We start from the raw sequence: 18,987 nt of genomic DNA on the forward strand, positions 1-18,987 counted from the left end.
GTTGGTATTATGTATTGTTTATTGGCTTTGAGATAAAAGGAATCGCATTGAAGCATCATTAGCAGGTAAACAGAACTAAAATTGGCATTCAGCCTCATTTATGAAACAAGCCGAACTTTGCGTAAATGGCAAAAATAGTTCACGCAAATTTGTTCTGCTAATTTCATCAATAAATCCCACTGACAGTACAGTACATAACATGTCACACAATAAAAACGTGTCTTATACAGAATGTGAATTTACAGCCAATAAAGTTAGACGTGTTCAACAAAACCCTATATTCAGCACAAGCACATATAGATAAATAAACTTTCCAAGATATTAACAATCAGTTAACAAACAGCACTGATATAAGTACATAAGCCCTCTCCATTTAATCATTTTTATAGTCCGCTTAACACAGATCCCGAGTCAGCATGTATCTAGCTGTCTTTCATTCAGTTTCTCTTTCTACACTGCAAAAAATTATTTTCAAGAAAAAAAAATCTTAGTATATGTGTCTTGTTTTCAGCAAAAACATCCAAAAAAATTCAAACCAAGATGCTTTTTCCCGATGAGCAAAACGACCCAAGAAAACAAGTCCAGTTTTTAGAGCAAAAATATCAAATTTAAGTGATTTTGTGCATAAAACAAGCCAAAAAATCTGCCAATGGGGTAAGCAAAAAAACTTGAACATTTTCTTAAACACTAAATTCAAGAAAATTTTTCAAATAAATTTGATATTTTTGGTCCAAAAACTAGACTCATTTTCCTGGGCCGTCCCGCTCATCAAGAAAAAGCATCCCAATTCAAGAATTTCTAGATACTTTTACTGAAAACAAGACAAACACACCAAGAACTCCCTTTCTTGAAAATCATTTTTTGCAGTGCAATTTCACTTTCATTTCTAACAGTCCATCTCCTATTTGACCCCTGAGAGTCGTACCCAACCACAGCTTCTGACAACTTTTTGCATTTTACACCAGCAGCTTCCTATTGGTCCATTGTAGCCCTTGCAGTGATGTGCAATCATCACTAAAGGAGGTGGGCCAGTGGGCGAGCAGTAGTCATGGCAACAGTCAAGGTTACTTGGCATTCTCCAGTACGGTCTGGCATCGTGGACACAGGCAATCAGGCTCGTCTGACGTGTAGCGACGACATCTCGGGCACCGAGAGAGAGAGGTGGGCATCGCGGCTATGCTGTATGAACTCTCCTCCTGGATCATGCCACCTGTAGGGCATACGGGCATCTTTTTAGTGATCAGGTTTCTTTAAACATACATACTAAATTAAATCTTTGTACTAAAAATGTAGATGCAATTTAGGGTTAGAGTTGTTGCATCTCACCCTCCAGATTGATGAGGAACTTTCCAGAACTGGTCACCGCATCCGAAGGTAAATCTCGTGGTGGAGAGCAGGTCAGTGTGGTACGTGAGGTCATCATGAGTTCAGTCAGCTGAGAGCAGGTGGATGTGGGCTCCTCTTGAAGAGACTGCCAGAGAAATACATGAATGCATTTAACAGCTACATTCAATCTACACATTTATGAGTGTGTTCCTGATACCGTCGAGGTCTTTACCATAGGATACATTTTTAAGTCATGATTTACCTCCATGAGCTCAAAGAACAGGCCGGGCTCGATGGTAATAATGAGGTCATATTCTGCAGCGTTACGTCCAGGAATAGATGACAGGAAGGAATCTCGTATAGCACACGCCCCCTCCACAGCTTCCTCCAATCCCGGACGCCGCCACACAGAACTGGACTTAATCCAACCGCTACGAAACAAAGTCTCCCCCTCTACAGAAACAGAAGGGTTAAATTATTATTAAGAGGCTTATCAGTAAAAAGCACTAGGACAAAGTGTGTGTATGTACCATCATGTCCAGGTGCGTGCATGTACACCTCTTCAGCCAAGTGAGGAAGAACAGGTGCAACAACACGTGACACTCCATCTAGGATCTCCTCTAGGACCGTCTGACACGACCTCCGACCTAAAGAGTCCTCAGCATCGCAATATAATCTGAAAGAGAGAGAGAAATTGAGCAAATTTGTGACTTTAAATGCTACATAATTGTCTGGATGGAGAAAAGAGTGTTTACCGATCTTTAATGATGCTGAAGTAGAAGTTTGATAATTCGCTGGTGATGAACGCTTGTAGCAAGCGGATGGCCCGACCGTTGTCAAACTCGCTGTAAGCATCAGTTACCTACAACACAATGTACAAGCAAGATGATGCTTTGCGTTATTTTCTCACGTTGTATTTCTGGTTTAATGAGACTCTGAATAATCACACAGACAGACCGACCTTTATACTGAACTCTCTGAGCCGGTGCAGCATGTACTGATCTATGTAGTGCATTTGTTTGGGGTCCACAGCCTGAGAACGAGGATCAAAGCCCTGGAGGTTCCCCAAGAGAAACCTCAAAGTGTTCCTCAACTACAGAGAAAGAAAGAGAGTTGGTTGAATGTTGTGTTAGCAGTGCCAGTGGTCATGGGTAAGTTCTGTCAAATGCATAAATTAAATGCAATTATGTTATTTAGGATAGGGTTCTCAAACTTTATGATGGCAAGGACTAGGATTGGGAATCGAATTTCAATTCCAATTCTGGAATCGGATTACAATTGAATTCCACTTAACAATTCCGGACATAATTTTTACTCTAAGTGTAATTATTGTGACAAACTATTGTGTTGCATGATGGGTGTCACCAGCAATATGACAAACCATCTGCGATTGGTTCATCATATCGAATTAAAAGAATGCACCGTTTGATGCGTTGCACATCCTGAGTGCCAAGTGCTCTTCATTAGTCGCCGCAGCATGCAACATGTGAGACCCTCGCTTCAAAAGAAAGGCTCACACAAGAAAAAACTGAGGATTGTGAAAGATTGATTGATTATAACATTTATAGTGAAAGGGCTGCATGCATTTTCTGTTGTTGAGTCGCCATCATTTAGTTACAAGGGAAAATTATTTAAAAATAATTTTGAGCTAGCCCAGCAATTTTGTTTAAACGTTTTGCAGCTCCGAAAAGTACAAAATAAGCACTTTTGATCTATCAAGGCTTGGATATTATTGCGTTTCACCCCTTTAGAATCAAAACCAAGAATCATTAGGAATTGGATCAGATAAGCGGAATCAAATTTGGAATCAGAATCGCTAAAACTAAAACGATGCACAACCCTAGCAAGGACCCCCACTGTCAATATATATATATTTGGTTCCAAAACGCAATAAATCCATTTTAACAAATTTCGGTGACAAGATGAAAACCACTATTTTCTGTTACAAACTTTCCCATAGCATCTTTAGGTTATAAAAGCATAATACAATTCAAATCCATAACTTGATTTTTAAAGATTTATTATAAAAACTGATAATTTTTTCCACAAGTTTTTTTCAAAATGCTATAAATCTATTGAATCAATAGCCTATATAAATGTGCATTCATCTTTGCCATGTTATATTCATTTAGTTGAACAGTTGTACACACTGATCAAAAAAATAAACATTAATGTCATTAATCAAAACACTTACTTTGTCAAATTAAAAACACTGTCATTGCTGCGGTTATACTTGACGTTGTCGTTTAACGCTTTTCACAGCGATCAGCTGTAAAATGTTTTGGTCCTGCTCGATTTTCGTTGCCTTTGAGTAAAATAATGTAAAGTTTTTCATAAGATCCCCTGGGGTCAATGTTTTATATCATGACAGAAACTTGATGATGTCGGGAGATAAGCACCAGTCTCCCGAGTGCTTCGCGTAAATTATTAGATGTTGATGGCGTTTCTTTCCCGTCACAGAAAACCATCACAGGTTTATCAATGCAATTAAAGTATTATTTTGTTTTGTTTGTTTGATCATGAAGTACAAAGTAGACGAGGAAAACTAGGATTCCGTGTACTCAACGCGCCGCCATTGTTTGTTTACATCGCGTGAAACTGTGGGCTGTAATTTCTGGAGTGGATTTATTGCGTTCTGTAAAAAAAAGTAGTGGCGTTTATTGCATTTTGGGAAAAAAGAAAAAAAAGATGTCAGAATAACACGGCGGATATTATATATATATATATATATATATATATATATATATAATATATATATATATATATATATATATATATATATATATATATATATATATATATTTTTTTTGATATTATAAAGACAGCATATATTTTCCAAATAATTGGCTTAAAATTTTTGCTTTGTCTTTTTTACTCTAAAAATTTATGGGGAGCCCTTAGAACCTTCTGGTGGTCCCTGGAGTTCAGTTTGACAACCCGTGTATTAGGACTCTTTTAATCTGAGTGGTAACATTGACCAAATTCAATTATCACAAAATTGTGATATTAACAGACCTTGTTTATGCTTTCTTTGGCTGCGTTAAGTGTCTTTGATCCGATCTGAACCTCTGAGAAAACGTTCGACTCGGCAACCCACCATCTCAAAACATCAGCACCGTACGGAGGAGAAACAGACGAGTCCTTAAAAAAAAAGAGAGAAATTATTACAAACGTATCGATCCCATATTGTCATTCTAGGAGTCCTTCTTTTCTTACCTTTCCCCCGTTGATGACATCATCCGGGTCGATCACGTTTCCGACAGACTTGGACATTTTTTCTCCTTTCTCACTTATAGCAAAACCATGAACCACTAGTGCTCTGAAAAACACGCACACAAGACAGAAATTGTTTATGCTTGTAAATCTACTTTGAGTGTGTCAAACACACTTCTGTTACTCACCTATAAGGGGCTTTATTCTTTACAGCTACGCTGGTGAGGAGAGACGACTGGAACCAACCGCCAATCTGATCTTTACCCTCCACATACGAGTCTGCACGCGGGTCTGATTCTGAAAGACAAACAAATATATGATTTTTAATTCTAACAGCGTGAAAAAGCTTTTCAAACAGTTAACCAAAGTAGTATTTCACTGCGCTGCCATATTTGCAATGCCCTCCAGGTCCGTGCCCCAGAGGATGTCTTTCTTTAACGGTTGACGATTGGCCAGAATAGAGCAGCCATACAGACCACTGCGATATTTAATATTAAATATCTTTGAGTTAACTCACCCTGCAGTACAGCAGCCCAAGAGGCTCCACTGTCAAACCAGATATCCAGGACATCTTCCCCTCGCACGTAATCCGACGCTGCACCTGCTTTACTCTAAGAAACACAAGCATGCATGATGTCACTGTGTGTCATTTCATTTTATTTGTGGCTTTATATATAAATATAATGTATGCACCTTCTGAAGAACTTCAGGGGTGAGAAATGTTTCCACCGGCTCCGCCCACCAGCTGTCACTCCCTTTCTCAGAGAAAATTTGTGCGATGTGAGTCACTGAATGTCTGATAGAGACATAGAGAGAGAGGAATTTTAAACTTACAGATGGTTTTACAAGTGAGGAATTAAAATAAAATTGCGGTATGTACTTGTTTAATAGCGGTTCTCCGGTCTCTTTATGGTAAAACACAGGGATGGGGACGCCCCAGCTCCTCTGGCGAGAAATACACCAGTATGTTCTTCTGTCCAACATCGCCAACAAACTGGATCTCGAGGATTCTGGTATCACACGCACCTTCTGCAGAGCGGTCTACACAAACACACAATCACTGTGTTTAGCAACAAAATACCCTTCGAATTTAAAGGGATAGTTCACCTTAAAATGAAAATTCTGTCATCGTTTACTCATCCTCATGTTGTTCTAAACCTGTATGAATTTCTTTTTTCTGATGAACACAAAGAAGATTTTTTGAGAAATGATGGTAAACACACAGCATATAGTGTCCAATGACTTCTATAGTAGGAATAAAAAAGAATATGATGGAATTTAATGGGTACCATCAACTGTGCGCTTACCATCATTTATCGAAATATTTTCTTAGTCATTTATCACAATACTTCCAAAATATTTTTTCCTTTCCTCCTGTGAAATGTCTCCTACTGTGATAGCGCCTGTCACCGAATGTTGATTGTTTGTCAGAGTGAGTGGAGGGGGCGTGGCTTAGCCATAGGTCAATTGCGTCATCTGCATTGTGCAAATTCACGTTTATTCACGTCTTTGCATTGACTTTGTATGTAATCTATTCAAGTAAATCATTGAAAATTCACATTTGGTGTATAGGTGATTCTCACGAAACCATTGAAACACCACGGCACTAATGATTTTAGCTTTAAAATGTGTAATATAGTAACGTTAAAAAGCATCAGAATTAACACAATAATGTGTTCTACCTTGCACAATGTGTGATTTCAACATAAGAATTTATAATTGTAAATTTTATCCCATTTTCTGCTGAAATTCTCATTACCGCAATGTGTCCGGCTGTGTTTGAACATGCGTTATGTTGTAATTTAATCAAATTAACACAAAAATATTAAGAAAAAAAATAAATGGATGTTTTGCTAGACTACTTTAGATGACAGAAAAAATATTTACAGAATATTCATGTATAATAATAATGAAGAAAAATTAGGAAAATTATTTGTCCATGCCTGATGTTCTCATCCTCCGCAACACTTTTTGAGAACAGTTTAAGCACACATACAGAATTTTAATAAAGTTTGAGTGACCAAGCACATGGACCAGTTACTTCAAGATTGCTACCAGGTAAGATCATTTTTTTACAGTTAATTTGAAATATTGTCTTGTCAGAATGCTTACACGACCTTTTGATTATCATTACCGCAACAGATGCTTATTAAATGTTAGTTTAATTAATAGAAGCATAATACTTTGATTTTAAATGCATGTGCAAAATCTCCAAATTATGTTCTTTCAGGTTTGTCATGTCATTTTGAAAATATGTCAGTGTTGATGTTTTCTGACTGTTCTGGATCATTCATTAATCTTTAATATTTGCTATTGATTTAATACTAATACATAGTAGCTTTCTTTAAAAAAATACAGTTAATGATGGACAGTTAAATTCAGTTAATTGCATCAATCAAATGTAGAACAACACAGAAGGAGCTTGAAGCAGCATTGATTTTGTGATCCTCTGTAGAAAGCATTGTCTTTTCACTGTTCTGCCCTCACAATGGCGACACTTTTCCCAGAGTTAGACAGACAGATAAACTCTTTCCAACACATAAGCTTGTGGGAGAATGCTGCTTTATTCCACACCACGATGAATGTTGAAAACAGAGTGAAACTACAGAAAGGAGATGTAAATACAATAGAACTACTTGGTTATCTCCAAAAACATAACACTAACATGAATTCATTGTATATAGTTCTAAAATAGCTGAAATTCCACATTACTTAGCTTTATAAATGGTAAATTTAACAAACTGAATAAAAAATAATCACAAACTTACAGACAATGCTTTCTACAGAGGATCACAAAATCAATGCTGCTTCAAGCTCCTTCTGTGTTGTTCTACATTTGATTGATGCAATTAACTGAATTTAACTGTCCATCATTAACTGTATTTTTTTAAAGCAGCATTCTCCCACAAGCTTATGTGTTGGAAAGAGTTTATCTGTCTGTCTAACTTTGGGAAGAGTGACGCCATTGTGAGGGCAGAACAGTGAAAAGACATACTCAACAGTGATTACAACAACAGTCAATTATCTTCCTTCTTCTCAAACAATCTACAGTAAAATGCTATCAAAGGAAAACATAAGCCTTGCAACCAGATCAGTGTGTTCACATTCACACAATTCATCAAGATCAACACATTCAAGAAGATCAGCAGCCAGTCTTATAGCAATAGAGGCTCGAGCTAAAGCTGAAGCTGCCCGAGCAAGAGCAGCATATTCACAAAGAGAGATTGAAATTAAAGTAAAGAAAGCTCAACTGCAGGTAGAAGAGACACGCTTAGAGGCTACATTAGAAGCACTCCAGCAAGAGAAAGAAGCAGAAGCTGCCTTAGCTGAAGCTACAGCATATGAAGCCATTGATGGAGCTGACATAGAAAAGTCATCTGAAAATGAATGTAAACAAAAGAGCTCAACTTTCTGTGCACTTAAGCGGACTGATGACTATGTTCAGGATCAAAATGCTTACAAAAACAAGCATCATAAAGCTTCAAAACAAACACCACTACTTCAGTCGGCTGACAGAGAACAGCAAAATGCTCTTCCATCTCATAGGCAGTCTATTCAGTATTCTCAAGAAACACCTCAGCATGTCAATTCATACAGTGAGCCACTCCTTCAGTCACAGAACACACATGACAGTATTCGACCTATCAGAGTACCTGAAGAAGAAAATATTCAAGATGCAATAACTCATTACACTCACCCATCAAATTACTGTACCTCAAACAGGAATTACTCACCTGATGTGGGAAATGAGCCACATGCTGCAAAACCTGAAAACTCAGAGATATTAAATTTAGCCAAGTTCTTAGCACGCAGAGACCTGCTCACTGCTGGACTCATAAAGTTTGATGACAAGCCAGAGAATTACTTGGCATGGAAATCAACATTCTCAAATGCAATAGAAGACCTGAACTTAAAACCTTCTGAAGAGCTCGACTTGCTGACTAAGTGGCTTGGTCCAGAATCAGCCGAACACGCTCGCCGAATAAGATCAGTTCATATTAACTATCCTGCCGTCGGGCTCAGTAGAATTTGGGAAAGACTGGAGCAGTGCTACGGCTCTGCAGAAGCTATAGAGTCAGCACTCCTAAATAAAGTTGACTGCTTTCCTAGAATCTCTAATAGGGACCCACAGTGTCTCAGGGAACTAGCAGATTTACTGTCAGAGATTGAATCTGCCAAAATGGATGGATACTTACCTGGTTTGTCTTACCTGGACACTGCACGAGGCATTGCCCCTATACTTGAGAAGCTGCCATTCGCCCTCCAGGAGAAGTGGATGCAACAAGGGTCTAGGTATAAGCAAGAACACAATGTCAGCTTTCCTCCCTTCTCATTTTTCTCCACCTTCATCAGAAATGAGGCTCATATGAGAAATGACCCCAGTTTTAAATTCAATCTGCCAAACACAATGCAACCCACAGGACAGAAGTTTTCCTTCAGAGAAAAAAAGACTACCTGTTGCTGTGCACAAGACTGAAGTAGAGCATGGAATTCCTACAGTAAAATCTAAGCTGGTTGGAGAAGACTTCAGCAAACAGTGTCCAATTCATAAAAAACCACACCAGCTCCACAAATGCAGAGGCTTTAGGGAAAAACCCATAGATGAGCGCAAAGCCTTTTTAAGGGAACACGCTATATGTTTCCGCTGCTGCTCTTCAACATCTCACCAAGCCAGGAATTGTACCTCAACCATTCAGTGTTCAGAATGTGACAGTGAAAGACACATAGCAGCCCTTCATCCTGGTCCAGCGCCCTGGTCTAAAAATGAAACGGTCAGACCTGTGATACACCATGGCGGGGAGGATGATGAAAAAACCATAACAACTGTCGCCACATCCAGCTGCACAAAGGTCTGTGGTAATGGTTTCAGAGGAAGATCATGCTCCAAGATCTGCCTAGTTAATATATATTGTAAAGATCATCCTCAAATAAAGTTGAAAACCTATGCTATTCTAGACGACCAGAGTAACAAGTCTTTAGCAAAATCCACCTTCTTCGACAAATTTAATGTCATTGACCATGCATCTCCTTACACACTGAAGACATGTACAGGTACATCAGAAATCTTAGGACGCAGAGCAAAGGGTTTCATTATAGAATCAATCAATGACGGTGCCAGTTTTACACTTCCCACACTTATTGAGTGTAATGAACTTCCTGACAACAGAGCTGAAATCCCTACTCCTGATGCTGCCTGGAACCATGCTCACCTGAAATCAGTAGCTCATAAGATACCTCCACTTGACCCTGAAGCTGAGATTCTTCTTCTTCTTGGAAGAGACATCATTGAAGTGCACAAAGTATTGGAACAGCGCAATGGTCCTCGACATGCTCCTTTCGCTCAGAAGTTAGCTTTGGGATGGGTAATAATAGGAGATGTCTGCCTGGATGGTGCCCACAAACCATGTGAAGTTAATACTTTCAAAACAAGCATTTTCATGAATGGACGCCCAAGCCAAATGGAACCCTGTGAAAACAATATTCAAATCAAAGAGAAGTTTTGCCATTACAATGAACATCTGACTTCACTGGCACCATCTTTGAAACTAGAATTTGCAACAACACACACAAAGAGCAATACAACAGATATCTTCCAGTCCACAAAAGATGATGACAAACTAGCTCCATCAATGGAAGATCTCGTCTTTCTGAAGATAATGCAAAAAGAAGTATATCAAGATGAATCAAACAGCTGGGTTGCTCCACTTCCCTTTCGCAGCCCACGTCAAAGACTTCCTAATAACAGGCAACAAGCAAGTAACCGGCTCCAGTCACTCACACGTACGCTGAAAAAACACCCACGCATGAAGGATCATTTTCTGGAGTTCATGACTAAGATGTTTGAAAACAGGCATGCAGAACCTGCACCACCTCTTTCCAAAAATGAAGAGTGCTGGTACCTTCCAATCTTTGGGGTCTATCACCCACAAAAACCAGATCAAATTAGAGTTGTTTTTGATTCCAGTGCTCAACATCATGGAGTATCTTTGAATAGTGTCCTCCTTACTGGGCCCAACATGAATAACAGCCTGCTTGGAGTTTTGCTGCGCTTCAGAAAAGAAAAGGTTGCCATAACAGCTGACATCCAACAAATGTTTCATTGCTTTGTAGTCAGAGAAGACCACCGCAACTTCTTACGTTTCCTCTGGTACCGTAATAATGACCTAGAAAATGAAGTTGTGGAATTCAGAATGCGAGTGCATGTCTTCGGCAACAGTCCCTCACCAGCTGTGGCTATGTATGGGCTCAAGAAAGCTGCCTTGGAAGGGGAGAAGGAACATGGTTCAGATGTAAAACAGTTCATTGAGAGGAACTTTTATGTCGATGATGCTTTGGTATCCCTACCTACCGAACAAGAAGCCATCACACTCCTTAGAAATGCCCAAGCCATACTGGCAGCTTCAAATCTTCGCCTACACAAGATAGCCTCAAACAAAATTGAAGTAATGAGAGCATTCCCTCCTGACGATTTAGCAGAGAACCTGAAGGACTTAAACCTTGCTGCTGACCTTCCTCATATGCAGAGAAGCTTAGGGGTCAGCTGGGATGTTGCAAAAGACAACTTCACCTTTCAGGTGCCAGATGATGAGAAACCTTACACAAGACGTGGAATCTTGTCTACAGTGAACAGTCTATTTGATCCATTTGGATTTGCAGCACCTGTAATCATTAAAGGTAGATCTTTACTCAGAGAGCTCACCATGGAGACATGTGACTGGGATGCTCCTCTGTCAGACAACATGTTCAACGAATGGAAAACATGGAGAAATTCTTTGAAAGAACTGGAGAAAATTACAATCTCCAGAGCATACACCCCCACCGCTCTCAGTAATGCACAGAAAAAGGAAATGTGCATTTTCAGTGATGCCTCTATCACTGCTATCGCTGCTGTTGCTTATTTAAAGACCACGTATTCAGATGGCAAAATAAATGTTGGGTTTATTTATGGAAAAGCCAAGCTCACTCCTCGTCCTGAACTTACAATTCCAAGGCTTGAGTTATGTGCAGCAGTACTTGCAGTAGAGATAGCTGAAACTGTCACAGATGAGATTGATGTCAAATTTGATGCAGTCACTTTCTACTCAGACAGTAAAGTTGTCCTTGGATACATTCACAATGAATCCAGGAGATTTTACGTGTATGTGAACAATCGAGTACAGCGTATAAGAAGATTCACCTCTCCTGAGCAGTGGAAATATGTCCCTACTAACCACAACCCTGCTGATCATGCTTCAAGATCAGTCTCAGCTGAAAACCTAATGAACAGCACATGGCTGACAGGACCAGCATTCTTGTACAAGTCACTTGAGCATGAAGCAATAACTTCAACTACCATAGACTTAGTTGATCCTGAATCCGATGCTGAGATTCGCCCCGAGGTCAGTGTTTGTGCTACTGAAGTCGTCTGTCATAAATTTAACACTTCATACTTTGAGAAGTTCTCAGACTGGCAACGTCTTATAAATACTATTTCAAGGCTAAAACACATCACTCACTCCTTCAGCAATGACAACAAATCAAAGGAATGCAGAGGATGGCACATTTGTCATAAACCACATTCAGTAGAAGATCTGCAAAGTGCTAAGGATCTCATAATACGCAGCCTGCAACAGGAGACCTTTCAGGATGAACTAAGGTGCCTTGAGAGAAAAACACATGTCTCTAAAAACAGTCCTCTCTTCAATCTGTGCCCATACACTGATGAGTCAGGCCTACTTAGGATTGGAGGCCGCTTATCCCAATCAGCCTTTGAGAAAAATGAAGTCAACCCTTTAATCTTACCTGGTCGTAGTCACGTCACAACCTTACTCATTCGACATTATCACTCTCAGGTTCAACATCAAGGACGCCATTTCACAGAAGGTGCCTTAAGAGCTGCAGGTCTGTGGATTATTGGTGGAAAAAGAAGAATTAGTAGCATTATCCATCATTGTGTCACCTGTCGAAAACTGAGAGGAAAGATAGAAACACAAAAAATGTCTGACTTACCTGTGGACCGCCTCAGTACTGATCCTCCATTCTCTTATGTCGGATTGGATGTATTTGGACCATGGAAAATCACATCACGACGAACCAGAGGAGGTCTCGCTAACAGCAAACGCTGGGCAGTACTCTTCACATGCATGAGCACAAGAGCTATACACATCGAGGTGATTGAATCACTGGACACTTCAAGCTTCATAAATGCTTTACGAAGATTCTTCTCCATTCGCGGACCAGCTAAACAGATTAGATCTGACTGTGGAACCAACTTTGTTGGGGCAAGTAAAGAACTGAAATTCAGTACAGACACAAATAACAAAGAAATACAGAATTTCCTAAGTCACAACGGCTGCACTTGGAGTTTCAACCCACCACACTCATCACACATGGGAGGCAGCTGGGAACGCATGATAGGCATCACCAGGCGGATCCTTGATGCTATGTTACTGAATATCAGTCCAGTAAAATTCACCCATGAAGTCCTCATCACATTCATGGCAGAGGTTTCAGCTATTGTAAATGCTCGTCCATTAATACCAGTATCAACGGATCCAAACAATCCACTCATCCTATCCCCAGCAACACTTCTCACACAAAAGACTGGCACACTTCCACCTCCAAATGGCAACTTCAATGAAAGTAACCTCTACGTTTGCCACTGGAGACAAGTTCAAAGTTTAGCCAACACCTTTTGGCATCGATGGAGAAGGGAGTATTTAAGCACTCTTCAAAATCGGAGAAAGTGGCAAAGAGAAGAACGTAACCTTCAACCTGGAGACGTAGTCCTCCTCAAGGAAGGTCAAGTTCAAAGAAATGACTGGCCCATGGGCATTATACAAAAGAGTTTCCCAGGTAATGATGGAAGAGTCAGGAAGGTTGAAGTTAAGACAATAAAAGATGGAATACCAAAGGTCTACTTACGTCCCATCTCCGACACAGTCCTTCTCCTGCCGTCAAAGATGGAATAAGAGGTGTCGTGTTCAATGATGACATCCTACGGATGCCAGGCGGGGAGTGTTCTGGATCATTCATTAATCTTTAATATTTGCTATTGATTTAATACTAATACATAGTAGCTTTCTTTAAAAAAATACAGTTAATGATGGACAGTTAAATTCAGTTAATTGCATCAATCAAATGTAGAACAACACAGAAGGAGCTTGAAGCAGCATTGATTTTGTGATCCTCTGTAGAAAGCATTGTCTGTAAGTTTGTGATTAATTTTTACTCAGTTGTTTGTTAAATTTACCATTTATAAAGCTAAGTAATGTGGAATTTCAGCTATTTTAGAACTATATACAATGAATTCATGTTAGTGTTATGTTTTTGAGATAACTAAGTAGTTCTATTGTATTTACATCTCCTTTCTGTAGTTTCACTCTGTTTTTCGACATATTCATCGTGGTGTGGAATAAAGCAGCATTCTCCCACAAGCTTATGTGTTGGAAAGAGTTTATCTGTCTGTCTAACTTTGGGAAGAGTGACGCCATTGTGAGGGCAGAACACTGACTGTTGCGGTAATGAGATTTTTTAGGACTAATTTTTTAAATTATGTTACAAAAAGTGTTAAATGATAAGTAAAAGTTTTTAAATTAATGTTCCCATTTACTCCAGATTTTGTTTTTCAATGTCTGGTGGGAAAAAAGTAAATTTAAGCAATTTTTACATTTTCATGCTTGACATTTTCAAAACCAAGTTTTCGTGAGAATCACCCGCATACGCCCCATAAAACTTCTGTGCAATATTCTAGATTCCAGACAGGTTCTTGACACATTTGTGATTGTAATTTCCTCACCTTAGCTTTGTCTTTAAGACTGGCTGTATTAATAAACCACTGTTTACTGGCTCTGATGACCACCGGCTGTTTGGTCCTCCAGTCGTACGGGTAACTGTGAACGCAATCTTCCTCTTTCACAACAGCTCCTGCTGCCTGTAGCATTGAGATCACTGCCACATACACGCAGACACATTAAAACTAGATAGTCATTATTTAATGTAGTCGTATTGTTTGCTTGTTCGCTCTCTCACCTGCAGCGCTCCCTTCAGTCATCACAGACATATTCTGCAGTTCTGCTCCGGCAAGTTCTGTAAACCTGCCCTCCTCATCAACCATACACTCCTAACAAAGACACAATGACAACTAAAAATCCTGATGTAAACGTATGTAAAGTATCACTGGCATGTGATTGGTCAATACTGGCTTTGGTGCCGTACCACAGGCAGATTGAAGTGTGTGGCGACGCTATAGTCATCCATGCCGTGCGCAGGAGCTGTGTGGACCAATCCCGTTCCCTTGGCCATCGTCACATGATTAGCCGGCAACAAAGGCACTTCTTTCAAAGGAATTGTGGGATGTTGGCAAATCCCGCCTTCGAGATCTGACCCTAGGGAGAAACAGGCAATAAATGTGAGAGAGATATACGTATAGCAGCAGTTTTAAAGGGGTTTAAACACCGGATCAACCTGCAAACGTAGCCAAGCTCTCCAGATTGGTCCCCAGTATAGAGACGAGGCTGCTGATACGCTCTGTGGCCACTAGGAGGAGCTGCTCATTATCAGCTCTCTTCACTATAGAGTACCTGAAGAAAAGAAAGATCAGATGAAACCAAAAGATTTGCATCGCAAACAGACTCATAGTGGTGTGTGAGACTGACTTTAATTTGGGCATGTAGCAAACTGCTTGATTGGCCGGTATTGTCCAGGGTTGAGTGGTCCATATCAGAGCAGACACACGACCCAAACCTTCTAAAACAGACACAGGCATCAAAAACTGCAAAGGCATCATATAGGCATCAAGTGTTTGTATGTGGTGTGCCTGTAAGAAGTGTGTCACACACCCGCATTTGGAGCGAGTTTGGCAGGCAGGGTGACCAGAGGAAAAGTGACGTAAACGGCACGGCTCACATGTTCAGGATTATACTCCAGCTCGGCTTCTGCGAGGGCCGTTCTGCATGGAAAGACATTAGAAATATGCATCATAATGCTGCTATAATGTGACTAAACTGGCATTAACAAACTAAAAGTCTTTATGTTATATTATAAACATTAAGATTCTCCAACCTGGATGATGGTGACCAGAATACAGGCTTGTAATCCTGATAAATGAAACCCTGTACAGACATGGGAGAGGAGGAGATGGAAAAGAAAAAAAAAGGTACACAATTACTACAATTTTGCAGCAAAGTCCTCTAAATGCACAGAAGAAGAATTAAATGAATGATAGTGCCCATGCATAACTTCAAGGTGCACTTTTTTTACCCAAGTAAAGAGTTTTACAGGATATATTAGGACAGGGGTCTCCAACATTTATGTGAGCAAGCTTTAGAACAATGAATAGAATAATCTGGAGAGATTTTTTATGTAGTCTACTCAAAACCTTTTTGTTTTATTTGATGTTATTTTATTTTTACTTGTTGATATGTTTTATCAGTGTTTAACATGTTAACATACATAAAAGAAGCCAAGCTGAGGGCACCAAGACTGCGGGAGTCTTTTATCTTTATTCAGAAAGACCAATGAAGAGTTACTGGAGATTCTTACAGAAGTAAAGATTTTTGCATATTTAAGAGTTTTGTAGTGAAAGATTTGTTAAATATCTAAATGGAAATGACTGAAGTGACATTTGTGAATTAATTTCAATTACTGACAAATGACCCTTTCAGTAAAATTACTAAACCTAATCATAAAAATCTGGAAAAAAAATGCTTATCTACAAGAAAACATGCAAGACACACTTAGGACTTTACATTTTGAGCTCTATATTTATTAAAGCTCAGGCAAGCAGAAACTGGGTATCATTTTTATCCTGTTAAGGAATTTAAGCCTTTCTTACCTTGCTGTGCATCTCCTGAAAAACCTTCAGCTGGACTGCTTCATATTTGCCATCAAACGTGTAATAACAATTTTCCCAATCAGCCATGACACCCCAGCGCTGGAATGCCGCACGCTGCCGAGATATGGCTTTCTCTGCAAACTCACGAGCTGAACAGAGACAGATATTATTTAATCATTTCACATATGTGGCTGGTGCACCTGTCTTAAAATGATAATAAACCCATGATTTACTCACCCTCAAGCCATCTGAGATGCGTATGCCCATAATTTTTCATATTAACACATTTTCAATTATTTTAGAAAATGTTCCAGATCTTCCAATTTTTATAATGTATGAAATAGGGTCCACCTCCTTCAAGCACAATCTCATCTGAATGTAGAGGCGTCTAAGGTGGCAGCGTTACCGGAAGCTAATTATTTTCATTTGTGAAGTTTAAAATCAAAAGACAAAACCGCATGCAGTGCCCTTAGAAGGCCTTCATTTATCCACAAGGAGCCGTTTGGATTACTTTTGTGAAGGACGGATGCACATTCTCTGGACTTGAAGGAGGTGGACCCCATATTCATACATTATAAAAATTGGAAGATCTGGAACATTTTCTAAAATAATTGAAAATGTGTTCATCTGAAAAATGATGGACATGTGCATCTCAGACGGCATGAGGGTGAGTAAATCATGGCCGAACTATCCCTTTAACTTCATTTGCTAGCATACTGACATACAAACAGGCTTCTGCAATTTGTATTACTCCATTACAATCCATGCATTTGAACTCCTGACCTTTCTGTCTGATCTGTAGAGGTGTCAGCTCACTGGTTCCCAGGTCTCCCAGTGCTTTAAGCTCAATGGGCAGCCCGTGGCAGTCCCAGCCGGGCACATAGTGCACCTGTCTTCCTCTCAGCACCTCGAAACGGTTCCGGATGTCTTTGAGAATTGGAGAGTCTGAGAATAAAATTTGAAGCTTGTGAGCGAGGGGGTACCTTGTTTAAAGCATGACCCACATGCGGGTCTCCGTTGGCATAGGGTGGTCCATCGTGAAGACAGTACTCCTTCTTGGCTTTTCTCTCTCTTTGCCATGTGTACAGCTGATCAAAACCACATTTCTACAAAACACGAAACAGTTAATTATATACACAACATAACAGGTGCATGTTAACATGATGAAGGTTTTGTGATTTGATAGGATAGTATGAAATCAATCTTAACAATCATATCATCTTGCATGTCCGGGTCAAGTTAGAAAACGCATACAGTAAAGCCCCAAAGTGTGGACTAACAGGTGAAGTGGGCGGTTCTGGAGAGGAAAAACAAGCCAGAAACACCCAGACCAGACCATCTGCATTAGCTAAAGAGTCTGGTTCTCGATCTGGATTTGTCGCTCATACCTGCTGAATTTGGATCTCTCGCTCCAGGAGGTTCGGCCCGTTCACTTTCATGGGGAAGTCAGTGCGGGGCAGCAGCACAGTATCCCGGTACCGGCCCGCTGCGTCTCCGGAGCACAAACAGCGGACTCCCCATCGAGCGACACCGCCCAAACCTACAGCCGAGCGCCGAAGCAGCAGCATGAGGGACTCTGACAGCTGAGTTTTAGACCAGGATGAGAGTTTGTTGTGGGATGTGACCTCCTCCGCATGAGCGGAACTGTGTTTCTGCCGGAACGATAAAAACGACGGACAACTACTGAATCTGTGAAGGGACAAACGAAACGCGTTTTCATGTTGCAAATACTGGTTTAAACCGCAAGAGGGCGCTAATGCATCACTTGCGACTTTCTTAAAATTGATTTTTCTTGAGCTTAAAATTATTTTTTCACTCCTCTGTCTTGTCCTTAATGTCATCTATAGATCTAATTTATCATTTGTGTTAATATGTCCAATTACTTATAATATTAATTCTAATAACATATTCATTAATTAATCTTTTTCTATTTATTCATTATAATGTTTCATTTTTGTTCAATGTCCTGGTTATGTTAGGTCTGCCTTTTATTAGTTTTCATATCTCTGGAGCTGTTGGTACATTTCTGATTTTCAGTTTAAAAGTTTGCAAAAATTGAACTAAAAAGCCAATATTATTAATCAACTACTAGGTGTACTGTGTTTGGCTGTAATATAAACATAAGATGGCTCAAGGGTGAGCTAATTTTCATTTTTGGGTGAGCTATTAATTTAAGGTGACAACAGCACATTTTGTACTTCCTGGATGAATATTACACAAATACACATGTAAATGGGCTGTAGGAGTAAATCTGCATGTACTTTGACGTCATGTTTGTGGGGAACAACAACACCACAAACCTCAAGCTGAGTCCGCAGATAAATCTGCAGCTGCAGCTAGCTCCTAAAAACTCCAGCACTGCAGTATTGAGTCCTGTGTTCACCCCACTGTGTACTGATACCAGCAGCCACACTCCTCACAGCAAATATTGAACTAGAAAATCTTGTAAATATTGTTGTGATTAGGATCGAATGAATATGTATAAAGCGGATGTTTGTATTTGCATATTGTCTTTTATTCATTCTGGCATTAACATTTGTCTTTATATACTATAATAACAGTTTTACTGAAAGAAATTGTTTGTTGTATACTACAAAAATGACAATTTAGCTTGTTTTATCTTAAAAACCCAC

General features: G+C 39.6%; 1 protein-coding gene across 2 annotated transcripts; it reads right to left on the bottom strand.

The window, feature by feature from the left end:
- Position 1: 1 nt before the first annotated feature.
- Positions 2 to 18,031, bottom strand: iars2 (isoleucyl-tRNA synthetase 2, mitochondrial). Of its 2 annotated transcripts, none has more exons than XM_073869739.1 (23): positions 17,743 to 18,031; positions 17,338 to 17,460; positions 17,138 to 17,291; positions 16,355 to 16,503; positions 15,583 to 15,632; positions 15,360 to 15,469; positions 15,177 to 15,264; positions 14,986 to 15,101; positions 14,737 to 14,906; positions 14,551 to 14,641; positions 14,318 to 14,469; positions 5,420 to 5,580; positions 5,233 to 5,335; positions 5,057 to 5,150; positions 4,728 to 4,836; positions 4,543 to 4,645; positions 4,342 to 4,467; positions 2,288 to 2,419; positions 2,082 to 2,188; positions 1,857 to 2,002; positions 1,589 to 1,779; positions 1,327 to 1,471; positions 2 to 1,210 (listed from the first exon to the last, which is right to left on the bottom strand). In XM_073869739.1, the coding sequence occupies exons 1-23, from the start codon at positions 17,920 to 17,922 to the stop codon at positions 1,065 to 1,067; spliced, it is 2,946 nt and encodes a 981-aa protein (XP_073725840.1). In that variant the 5' UTR covers positions 17,923 to 18,031; the 3' UTR covers positions 2 to 1,064. The 2 variants fall into 2 exon arrangements, with proteins under 2 accessions (XP_073725840.1, XP_055028709.2); XM_055172734.2 differs by having other exon boundaries at positions 15,177 to 15,267.
- Positions 18,032 to 18,987: the final 956 nt, after the last annotated feature.

Source organism: Misgurnus anguillicaudatus, chromosome 7 (genome assembly GCF_027580225.2).
Source record: "Misgurnus anguillicaudatus chromosome 7, ASM2758022v2, whole genome shotgun sequence".
NCBI lineage: Eukaryota > Metazoa > Chordata > Actinopteri > Cypriniformes > Cobitidae > Misgurnus > Misgurnus anguillicaudatus.